This window comes from Sapajus apella, unplaced genomic scaffold (assembly GCF_009761245.1).
Source record: "Sapajus apella isolate SASKATOON/1434 unplaced genomic scaffold, GSC_monkey_1.0 scaffold225, whole genome shotgun sequence".
NCBI lineage: Eukaryota > Metazoa > Chordata > Mammalia > Primates > Cebidae > Sapajus > Sapajus apella.
In genome coordinates, this window is record NW_022437165.1 from 643,129 (window position 1) to 655,279 (window position 12,151).

The 12,151-nt window shown below is 42.9% G+C and overlaps 1 protein-coding gene across 2 annotated transcripts in view; it reads right to left on the reverse strand.

Moving 5' to 3' along the window:
* PSPC1 (paraspeckle component 1) overlaps positions 1-12,151 on the reverse strand; it is a 101,304-nt gene that overhangs the window by 80,254 nt on the left and 8,899 nt on the right. For both annotated transcript variants that reach the window (XR_004265983.1, XM_032271181.1), the window contains exon 2: positions 4,920-5,015. Coding sequence is in view for 1 of the 2 variants with exons in the window: in XM_032271181.1 (XP_032127072.1) it covers positions 4,920-5,015 (96 nt within the window). In the remaining variant the exon portion in view is untranslated. The remainder of the gene's footprint in view (positions 1-4,919; positions 5,016-12,151) is intronic.

The window sequence follows — 12,151 nt, forward strand, 5'->3', positions numbered from 1 at the left end:
CAAATCAAGGCCTAACTCATTACAATTACAGTTAACTATTTAATAGCTCTTTCCTTCGGTAGCCTATAAACTCAACTGATGACATCAAATGTATCTGTTAACTGCTGTACCTCAAGGACCTAGAATGCAGTATATACATTAAATATATAATTCTTGAATAAATAAATGAGAAAACAAATTACCAAATAAAAATAAAGGCCTATGAATGTATTTGAAAGACTTCATTTATTTATATACGAGACATATAGACGTAAATATATGTTTTAGAGACATATAAAAAATATGACTGATCTCAAACTCCTGGCCTCAAGTATTCCTCATTCCTCAGCCTCCAAAAGTGCCAAAATTACAGGTGCAAGACACCACACCTGGTCCCAATTTTTTTTCCCTTTAAAGAATTTTGGTTGTTGTTGCTGTTGTTTCGGGATTTTTTGAGACAGGGTCTTGCTCAGTTGCCCACACTGGAGTACAGTGGCACAATTAAGACTCACTGCCCAATCAACCTCCCGGGCTCAAGCAATCCTCCCACCTGAAGCTGCAGAGTAGCTAGGACTAAAGGGGCATGCCACCATGACCAGCTAATTTTTGTATTTTTTGTAGAGATGAGGTACCACTATGTTGCCCAGGCTGGTCTTAAACTCCTGGACTCAGGCAACCCTTCTGTCTCCCAAAGTGCTGGAATTACAGGTAAGAACCATCACGTCCAGCCAACTTCCAAGAAATTTTTGCAGAAAAATCTTCAATTAGTCTTGCCTATAACAGCCACTATTAAAAAGTTCTGATAGGGGCTGGGTGCCGTGGCTCATGCCTGTAATCCCAGCACTTTGGGAGGCCGAGACAGGTGAATCACCTGAGGTAGGGAGTTCGAGACCAGCCTGACCAACACAGAGAAACGCAGTCTCTACTAAAAATACAAACAATTAGCTGGGCGTGGTGGCGCACACCTGCAATCCCAGCTACTCAGGAGGCTGAAGCAGGAGAATCGCTTGAACCCAGGAGATGGAGGTTACAGTAAGCCGAGATTGTGCCAGTGCACTCCGGCTTGGGCAACAAGAGCAAAACTCTGTGTCAAAACAAACAAAAAAGAAAAAAAAAGTACTGATAAGAACACAATCCCACTCCATGAATAAAAGCATAGATAACTTGCTACAAATGTAAATTTTAACTTTTATTTTGGGGTATGGAGGTGAGGAGGAGTGGGTATGACAAATCTGGGAGAAAGGGGAAGACTCACAGAGAGAAAGATGTGGTAACAGAAGAGGGAAAGATCTTCAGAAGCACTTGAAGAAATACCAAAGACAGCCATGATTCTAGGGACCCTATATCTAAAAAACCTACATGGATTTTTTTTCTTTTGAAAGCACCAACTGGAAAACGGGAAAGAGTGGGAGAATCTACCAACCACTAATTTTTCTAAAACAATTACTAGTCAGCAGTTCCTAAGTCAAAGATTGACTACATTTTTAAATTCTTTTTATTTTCTCCCACAGGAAAAAAAAACAACAACAACAATGACATAACATGCTTTTTCGTAGCTGCAAGTGAATTTGAATCCTGGCTCTTACGCTTTGCTTTGTAAGCATTTTCTTCTGGAAATAAATCCTTTTTTTTGAGAAGGAATTCTGCTCTTGTCCTTGCTGGAGAAAAACGGCGCAATCTCGGCTCACTGCAACCTCCACTTCTCAGGTTCAAGCGATTCTCCCGCCTGAGTCTCCCAAGTAGCTGGGATTACAGGCATGTGCCACCACACCTGGCTAATTTTGTATTCAGTAGAGACAGGGTTTCACCATCCTGGCCAGGCTGGTCTCAACTCCTGACCTCAGGTGATCCACTCGTCTCAGCCTCCCAAAATGCTAGGATTACAGGTGTGAGCCACCACACCCGGCCTATAAATCTTTAGTAGTAAAACTGAAACTATAACTAGCTTTTTTTTTTTTTTTTTTGCGACAGTCTTGCTCTGCCACCCAGGCTGGGGTGCAGTGGCACAATCTCAGCTCACTACATCCTCCACCTCTGGGATTACAGGCATGAGCCACCACACCTGGCTAATTTTTGTATTTTTAGTAGAGACGGGGTTTCACCACGGTCTTGAACTCCTGACCTCATGATCCACCTGCCTCGGCCTCCCAAAGTACTGGGATTACAGACATGAGCCACCGCGTCTGGCCATAACTAGCTCTTATTAAGGTTTGCTGAGACCATTAAATATATAAAGAAATCTTGTCTATAAAGTCTATTCTTTTAACAACGTTGTACTTCTAGTACTCTCTCCCCCAAATCCAAAAGTATGCTCTATTTCAAATTTGTAATGGTGACCCATAACAAGTAAAAAGTTAGGTGAAGAGGAAGTCACAGGAACCCTTTAAAAACTGGCACTGTGGCCAGGTCCAGTGCCTCACACCTGTAAACTCAACTTTGAGAGGCCAAGGCGGGCAGATCGCTTGAGCCTGGGAGTTTGAGACCACCCTGAGCAACATAATGAAACCCTGCCTTTAAAAAAATTTAAAAATTAACGAGACGTGGTGGCCCACAACTATAGTCCCAGCTACTTGGCAGGGGAGGGGGTCTGGGGTGGAAGGATCACTTGAGACCAGGAGGTAGAGACTGCAGTGAGCCATGATCATGCCACTACACTGTAGTCTGGGCAACAAAGCCAGACCCTGTCTCGAAAAAGAAAGAAAGAAGAAAGAAGAAGGGGAAGGGGGAGAAGGAAGGAGAGGGGGGAGGGCATTGTAAGGGAAATCAGAATAGATAGGAAATATAATCAATTATTACTAATGCTTCCTCCCTGAAATACTCTCTTCCCTTGCTTCCAGAACACAGTCAGACGGTTCTTCCTCCTACTCCAATGAATGAATGCTCCCTTCTCAGTCGTTTTTGATTCCTTGCAATGTTCCCAACCTCGACACACCAGAGTACTCCAGGATTCAGGGTTTGGTCCTTTGAACTTTAAAATATCATGTTAATAAATCCAGCCAGGACAGTTGCTCTAATTCCTAGGTATAAATCCAACTATTTGCTTGACTACACTGCCAGCACCTAGAACAGTGGCTAACAAAAAGGCACTCCAGGTTTTATTTATGTAATAAACAAGTGGGTGGGGTACAGTGGCCCACACCTGTAAACCCAGCACTTTCGGAGGCAAAGCCAGGTTGTTCACCTGAGGTCAGGAGTTCGAGACCAGCCTGGCCAACAGGGTGAAATCCCGTCTCTACTAAAATTACAAAAATTGGCTGGGCGTGGTGGTGCACACCTGTAATCCCAGCTCCTCGGGGGGGTGAAGCACAAGAATTCCTTGAACCCAGGAGGTGGAGGCTGCAGTGAACAGAGATTGCAAGAGTGAGACTGTCTCAAAAATATAAATAAATAAGTGACCTTTTTTTTTTTTTTTTTTTTTTTGAGATGGAGTCTCATTCTGTCACCCAGGCTGGAATGCAATGGCGCGATCTCAGCTCACAGCAACCTCCACCTCCCAGGTTCACGCAATTCTCCTGCCTCAGCCTCCCAAGGAGCTGGGATTACAGGCGTGTGCCACCATGCCCAGCTAATTTTTATATTTTTAGTAGAAATGGGGTTTCACTATGTTGGCCAGCCTAGTCTCAAACTCCCGACCTCAAATGATCTACCTGCCTCGGTGTCTCAAAGTGCTGGGATTACAGGCTTGAGCCACCGCGCCCGGCCGAATACATTATGTTTTTAAAAACATAATAGACTCTGCAAAAGTAACTGGAGGAGAAAGGGAGGTGGCCCAGACAGAGAACAGAACTAGAGGCAGTCCATCTAGGGAATGAGACTGTGAGGCCATACTTGTGAAACATTTGGACTGCTATTCTAGAACTTTTATGTGGTGTGTTTGTTTGTTGCATAGCTGTTCGAAATGTTTAATAAAGTTTTATAAACTGAAAAAAATAATAATGCACTCATATAGGTAATTTATGTAAATATACTTTTATTATAAGTGTAAAGGGCAAAAGAATAAACACTCAAAACTTTGAAAATGAGTTATTTTTTGCAATTTCTAAGAGTTTTTCCCATGTATCTGGCTATTTAACTAGGCATACCCTGCTCCAACCCAGCACACCAAAAGTCTCCTTTTAACCTACAATAGACTTGAAGCATAAAATAAAACTTAATAAGCATTTTCAGCTGGGCACAGTGGCTCACACCTGTAATCCTAGCACTTTGGGAGGCCGAGGCCGGTGGATCACCTGAGGTCAGGAATTCAAGACCAGCCTGGCCAATGTGGCGAAACCCTGCCACTACTAAAAAACAAAAAATTAGCCAGGCATGGTGGCATATGCCTGTAATCCCAGCTACTCGGGAGGCTGAGGAAGAAGAAACCCTTGAACTCAGGAGATGGAGGCTGCAGTGAGATCATGCCACTGCACTCCAGCTTGTGTAACGAGAGCAAGACTCCATCTCCAAAAAAAAAAAAACAAAAAAAAAAAACGTATTTTCATGTTACCTAGAATTCATTGTTTTTCTGGCCTAAGTATTATTGACAGGTTCTTCCTACTACCCACCCTGCCCCAGCTATAAAAGTAGACTTTTCTAAAAAAAATTACTATGTTTTACCCATATAAAGAAAGAAAACTATTAGCTAGGCATGGTGGTGTGTGCCTGTAATCCCAGCTACTCAGGAGGCTGAGGCACGAGAATCACTCAAACGCGGGAGGTAGAGACTGCAGGGAGCCAAGATCACACCACTGCACTCCCGGATAACAGAATAAGACACTGTCTCCAAAAAAAAAAAAAAAAAAAAAAGGAAAGAAAACTAGCATTCCATGTAGACCAGGCCATTCTACTAACCAGATTTATATAAATAAACGGAACACCTCATAATCCAACAATACTTAAAAACAAATGTACTAAACACCCTTGATAGTACATATATAAAGTATCTAATAATAAAATCTTACTTATGGTATTGTTGAGTTTTCTGCATCAGCTTCTCTGGCAAGCCATCTTCATCATCAAACTGCTCCATGGGCTCCACAATGACTGGACGAGGGGTCCTGGATAGGTATAAAAGCATTCATAAAAATTAACACAGTGCCAAGAATACCCTCTTAAAAGAAATGTTTTATAATAATAAAGATACTTAGAAAATGTCTCACTTGAGATTGTACTCATAAAAATCAGTCAATAGCCAGGCGCAGTGGCTCAGGCCTATAATCCCAGCACTTTGGGAAATCAAGGCAGGTGGATCACTTGAGGTCAGGAGTTCAAGACCAGCCTGGCCAACATGGTGAAACCCCGTCTCTACTAAAAATACAAAAAAATTAGCTGGGCATTGTGGCATGTACCTGTAATCCCAGCTACTCAGGAAGATGAGACAGGAGAATTGCTGGAACCCAAGAGGTGGAGGTTGTAGTAAGCCAAGATTGTACCACTGCACTCTAGCCTGGGCAACAGAGCAAAACTTCATCTCAAAAAAAATCAGTCAAGAAACATTTACTGAGCCAGACGGAGGTGAATGTCAAAAGCCACAAAAAGGTGAGTAAACAAAGAAAAATTATGAACCAGCATAACAGCTATAGTTAACGTTTAGAAAGTATAATGAAAACAAATTTCTACCTAACCCATGTTTTATATGTGTGGTCATCACTGTCCACATGTCCCACCCACCTCAACCCACACATCTCTGCCAACCACCCCGTTTCCCTGTGTCTGCCAATATTATTCAGAAAGTTCTTTAAAACTGTTGGCCAGTGGGCACAGTGCCTCACACCTATAAGCCTAGCACTTTGGGAGGCCAAGGCAAGCAGATCACCTGAGGTCAGGAGTTGGAGACCAGCCTGGTCAACATGGTGAAACCCCGTCTCTACTAAAAAATACAAGAATTAGCCCCAGGTGTGGTAGCAGGAGCCTGTAGTCCCAGCTTCTTGGGAGGCTGAGGCACAAGAATCACTTGAACTCAGGAGGCGGAGGTTGCAGTGAGCTGAGATCGCACCACTACACTCCAGCCTGGGCGACAGAGCAAGCAAGACTTCATCTCAAAAAAAAAAAAAAAAAAAAAAGTTAAAGCTGAAAATTAGAACTAAAAGATGTCGGCGAAGGCCAAGCATCACACACCAGTGGTTCAAGCCTGTAATCCTAGCACTTTGGGAAGCAGAGACGGGGAAGATGGCTTGAGCACAGAAATTTGAGACCAGCCTGGGAAAGATGACAAGACCCTGTCTCTACAAAAAATTTAAAAATTAGCCAGGTGGCATACACTAATGAGGAGGTTGAGATGGGAGGATCACTTGAGCCCAGGAATTTGAGACTGCAGTAAGCTATGATAGAGCCCCTGCAATCTAGCCTGGGCAACAAGGCAAGACCCCAACTCTAAATTAAAATTAAAGATGTTAGCCAGACAAAAGGGAGGAGGGAAAGCAGAAGACACAAGACATGCAACCAGAAAAAGTGGGAGAAGAGGGAAGAGACAAGAAGAGTGGGTGATGAAAGATACGACTAGAGGCCCTCCTCCTTATTTTCTTGAGTAAAATAGGAGAAAAGCAGAGTTCATGAAGAGGAGGAGGAATAAGTAGAATGGATGGCATACTGATATTAAAATTTCCTTTGAGATCAGCTCTTCATCATGCAAGCAGCATTAAAATCTATTTCTGGCCAGGCGCGGTGGCTCACACCTGTAATCCCAGCACTTTGGGAGGCCGAGGCGGGTGGATCACCTGAGGTCAGGAGTTCAAGACCAACCTGGCCAACATGGTAAAACCCCATCTCTAAAAATAAAAATTTAAAAATTTAAAAAATCTGTTTCTACTACTTCAAACCAGTGATGTTTCAGAAAGAAACAACTTAACTAAGCTAGAGAGATGAAGAAGTTTTTTGGATTCCAAAAGCTTCTCTTACTAATACCACAGATTAACACAGACTTTAGATCCACAACGTAAGATACAAAATAACTTTTCACAATTATTACTGAGCTAGTGAGAAATGACAAAAGCATATGAAGCCAAGGGAAACTGTAATCAAAATTAAGAGAAAACTCTGACATCTCTGTACTCCCAAATATGTTAGAGATTTTAACAAACTGTAAACTTTTAACAGGTAAGTTTGGGCCACTAGACAACTCTTTTTTTTTTTTTTTTTTTTTTTTTGAGACGGAGTTTCGCTCTTGTTACCCAGGCTGGAGTGCAATGGCGCAATCTCAGCTCACCGCAACCTCCGCCTCCTGGGTTCAGGCAATTCTCCTGCCTCAGCCTCCCGAGTAGCTGGGATTACAGGCACGTGCCACCATGCCCAGCTAATTTTTTGTATTTTTTTTAGTAGAGACGGGGTTTCACCATGTTGATCAGTATGGTCTCGATCTCTTGACCTCGTGATCCACCCGCCTCGGCCTCCCAAAGTGCTGGGATTACAGGCTTGAGCCACCGCGCCCGGCCTAGACAACTCTTATACAGTGCAGGAAAGGTGAAATACAGATTTCTAAGAGGGAACTTAATCGACACATACAAATTTATACAGTCTCCCTCTACCTCTCTCTATATATATCATCTTGCTCCTGAAATTCCACTTTTTTCTTTTTCTTTTTTTTGAGACAGAATCTGGCTCTGTCACCTAGGCTGGAGTGCAATGGCACAATCTTGGCGCACTGCAACCTCCGCCACCCAGGTTCAAAGGATTCTCCTGCCTCAGCCTCACAAGTAGCTGGGATTACAGGTGTCTGCCACCACACCTGGCTAATTTTTTTTTTTGTATTTTTAATAGAGACAGGGTTTCACCATGTTGGCCAGGCTGGTCTCCGCCTCCACCTCCCAAAGTGCTGGGATTATTACAGGCAGGAGTCACCAAGCCCAGCCCTGAAATTCCACTTGTAAAGAGACACCTAAACCAGTGAGCAAAGATCAGTTCGCAATGACATTCATCTAATTACACAACATAAAAAGACCAAGGGACCGGGCACGGTGGCTTATGCCTGTAATCCTAGTTCTTTGGGAGGCCAAGGAAGGCAGATTGCCTGAGCTCAAGAGTTCGAGACCAGCCTGGGCGACATGGTGTAACCCTGTTTCTTAAAAAAAAAAAAAAAAAAAAAAAAAAAATTTTTTTTGGAAAAAAAAAAAAAAAAAAAGACCGAGAAAGATGGGTATGTGTTGTGTACAAGGGAATTACTTAAGAGACTGTGTCTTATTTTTATTTATTGGAACACACGCTAAAATGTTAACATCTGTGGTTTCACTGCACATACACCCCTCCCTATAGGAGCTCCCTTTGTCCATTTTCTGACTCATCTTGTTTATTTCACTTTCATCTTTAGGTGTAACCAAAGTTTGTAAAACTCAAGTCCAGGCGTGGCGGCTCACACCTTTAATCCCAGCACTTTGGGAGGCCAAGGTGGATGGATCACTTGAGGTTCAGGGGTTCAAGACCAGGCTGACCAACATGGTGAAACCTCGTCTCTACTAAATACAAAAAATTCACCGGGCATGGTGGTACATGCCTGCAGTCTCAGCTCCTTGAAAGGCTGAGGCAGGAGAATCTCAAGAGGCGGAGGCTGCACTGAACCAAGATTGCGCCACTGCACTCCGGCCTGGGCAACAAGAGCAAAACTCTGTTTCAAAAAAAAAAGAAAAAAGAACCCTCAAATTCTGTTTACCATAGGTTTAAGAACTAAATTTATTCTTTTTTCTTGAGACAGCGTCTCACGCTGCTGCCCAAGCTGGAGCACAGTGGCCCAATCACGACTTACTGCAGTCTCAATCTCCTGGGCTCAAGCTAACCTCTCACTTCAGCCTCCCAAAGTGATGGCATTACAGGCATGAGCCATTACGTCTGCCTAGTTTACTCTTTTTGCAAATGTAGGTATGTAATAAGTAGAAAACAGACTGAAGGGAAACAAATCAAAGTGTTCAACCATAATGTTAAATCTGGAGTTACTGCTTTATAGGGTTTCTGTTTTTCTCCCCATTTCACCACCAAGTCAATCAATAGTTTGGTTATAACCTTGAAGGACAGAGAGCAAGGTTTCAGGACTGAGGCCATGGGGTCTACAGCAGGTTATGGGCTGCATAGCCTTCGGCTAGGAGGTTCACCTGAGCTAGTCAAAGTTTTCTCATCAGTAAAATGGGATAGCAGTGCGTCATAAGGTTGTTATGATGAAAAAAGAAAGGTAGGGCACTTAGCACAGTTCTTGGTAAAGAGAGATCATTAAATGGAAAGTGAAGTTGGCCAGGCGCAGTGGCTCACGCCTATAATCCTAATACTTTGGGAGGCCGAGGTAAGCAGATCACCTGAGGTCAGGAGTTTAAGACCAGCCTGGCCAACATAAAAAATACAAAAATTAGCCAGGCATGGTGGTGAGTGACTATGGTCCCAACTACTGAGAAGACTGAGGCATGAGACTTGCTTGACCCAGGAGGTGGAGGTTGCAGTAAGCAGAGATTGCACCACTGCACTCCAGTCTAGACGACAGACTGAAACCCTGTCTTGAAGGAAAAAAAAAAAAACTGAAGGGTTTTTTTTTTTTTTAGGTCAGGGGGGAAGCAAAAGGGGGAAAAAGTATTTCGGTGTTCTTTTTTTTTTTTTGAGACGGAGTTTCGCTCTTGTTACCCAGGCTGGAGTGCAATGGCGCGATTCGGCTCACCGCAACCTCCGCCTCCTGGGTTCATGCAATTCTCCTGCCTCAGCCTCCTGAGTCGCTGGGATTACAGGCACACGCCACCATGCCCAGCTAATTTTTTGTATTTTTAGTAGAGACGGGGTTTCACCATGTTGACCAGGATGGTCTCGATCTCTTGACTTCGTGATCCACCCGCCTCGACCTCCCAAAGTGCTGGGATTACAGGCGTGAGCCACCGCGCCCGGCCTTCAGTGTTCTTTCAGGCCTGAAAATACTAAAGTTTAAAGTGTTAATTTATTTACAAACAAAAAAAATTTGAAAAATGTTTCAATATGAAAAAAATAGTAAGTTCTATAGAAGAAACAAGTCCTCTGAAATCATAACATTTGGAGAGGAGCTCCGATCACATTTTTGTGAAAACCACTTCAGACTTTCCTTTCTGCTGGGATATATGCATAATGCTAAATAGAGTGAATCACCTATATATGCTTTTTTTCAGATATCCAATGTACTCAATGTAAAATGGCTGGCACCATTTTTGCATTGTATGCATGCACAACAATTTTTTTTTTTTGAGATGGAGTCTCGTTCTGTCGCCCAGGCTGGATGCAGTGGCGCAATCTCAGCTCACTGTAACCTCTGCCTCCCAGGTTCAAAACAATTCTCTGCCTCAGCCTCCTGGGTAGCTGGGATTACAGGCGCCCACCCACCACCATGCCCGGCTAATTTTTCTGGTTTTTTTTTGGTTTTTTTTTTTTTTTTTTGAGACGGAGTTTTCGCTCTTGTTATCCAGGCAGGAGTGCAATGGCGCGATCTGGGCTCACCGCAACCTCCGCCTCCTGGGTTCAGGCAATTCTCCTGCCTCAGCCTCCTGAGTAGCTGGGATTACAGGCACGCGCCACCATGCCCAGCTAATTTTTTGTAGTTTTAGTAGAGACGGGGTTTCACCACGTTGACCAGGATGGTCTCGATCTCTTGACCTCGTGATCCACCCGCTTCAGCCTCCCAAAGTGCTGGGATTACAGGCGTGAGCCACCGCGCCCGGCTAATTTTTCTGTTTTTAGTAGAGACAGGGTTTCACCATCTTGGCCAGGCTAATCTTGAACTCCTAACTTTGTGATCTACCCGCCTCAACCTCCCAACACAGTAATTTTTTTTAGCCATACCAACTGGTATACATCTGTGGTTTTCATGTTTTCTGTAATGATATATAATATGAAATACATATTTGTGACTGATCTTTCCTTAGAACTGTGGGAAAAAAGTAGAGTATACAGTACTAAAAACATGGGCTGGGCAAGGTGGCCTGTGCCTGTAATCCCAACACTCTGGCAGAACGAGATGGGAGGATCATTTGAGGCCAGGAAGTCTAGGTTACAATGAGCTACAATCATGCCACTGCACTGCAATCTGGGTGAGAGCAGAATTTGCCCAAAAAAAAAACAGTGACTTAAAAGATAATGCAATATGTAATTTTCTTTTTTGAGACAGGGTCTTGCTCTGTTGCCCAGGCTGCAGTGCAGTGGCATTATGACTGCTCATTGCAGCCTTGACCTCCCAGGCTCAAGTGATCTTCCCACCTCAGCCTCCCAAGTAGCTGGGACTACAAGTGTGCACCACCATGCTTGGCTAATTATTCTATATTTTTGTAGAGACAGGGTTTTGCCATGTTGCCCAAGCTACATGTAATTATTAAAATGAGGAACGTGCAATGATGACAATTTATTTCTGCACTGAATTATCCTTACAGACGTGTACCATTTTGTGATGGTTTTTCATTTTATTTATAAGCATGGTTGAGAATAGCTGAAGAGCAATGATAAAATAATTACCAGGATGCAGCCATGGCCAATATGGTAAAATCCCATCTCTAGAAAAAATTTAAAAGTTAGCCGAGTGTGGTGGTGTGCGCTTATAGTCCCTGTTACTCAGAAGGCTGACGCACAGGAATCACTTCCCAGGAGACAGAGATTGCAGTGAGCCGAGATCATGCCACTGCGCTCCACAGTGGGTGGCAGAGCAACACCCTGTCTCAAATAGTAATAATTACCAGGATGACAATATCAATAAAATTTTATGATGGAGGAAAAATAAAATCAGTAGGATCTCATGTTATCTTAGATTTACAAAATGACACAAGAGATCCATGTGGTAATTTTAAGAAAAGGGATCTGATTTTTTTTTCTTCTTCTTCTTTTTTTGAGAGACAAGGGTCTCACTATGTTGCCCAGGCTAGTCTCAAACTCCTGGGCTCAGGCAATCCTCAGCCTTTGGAGTACTTGGGACTACAGGTACCTACTACTGTACCCAGCTTGTTTTAATTTTTTAGATTTTTCTTATCAATCTTTACAAATAACAAATAAGGAAATATCAATCTTTACAAAAAAAGAAAGCAAAAAACTAAAATTGGATCCAATTAGCAGCGATACTATATCAAGGATTAATGTTGCTTTCCTAAAAAGTTAAGTAACAATTTATACCTATGAGCACGTTTTTCTAAATAACTCATATTTCCAACAGGCAAAGGAAATATTATGATGTTGTTTTTCTTAAAGGATCTTTTTTTGTCTAAAAGTAACCTCATTTAAT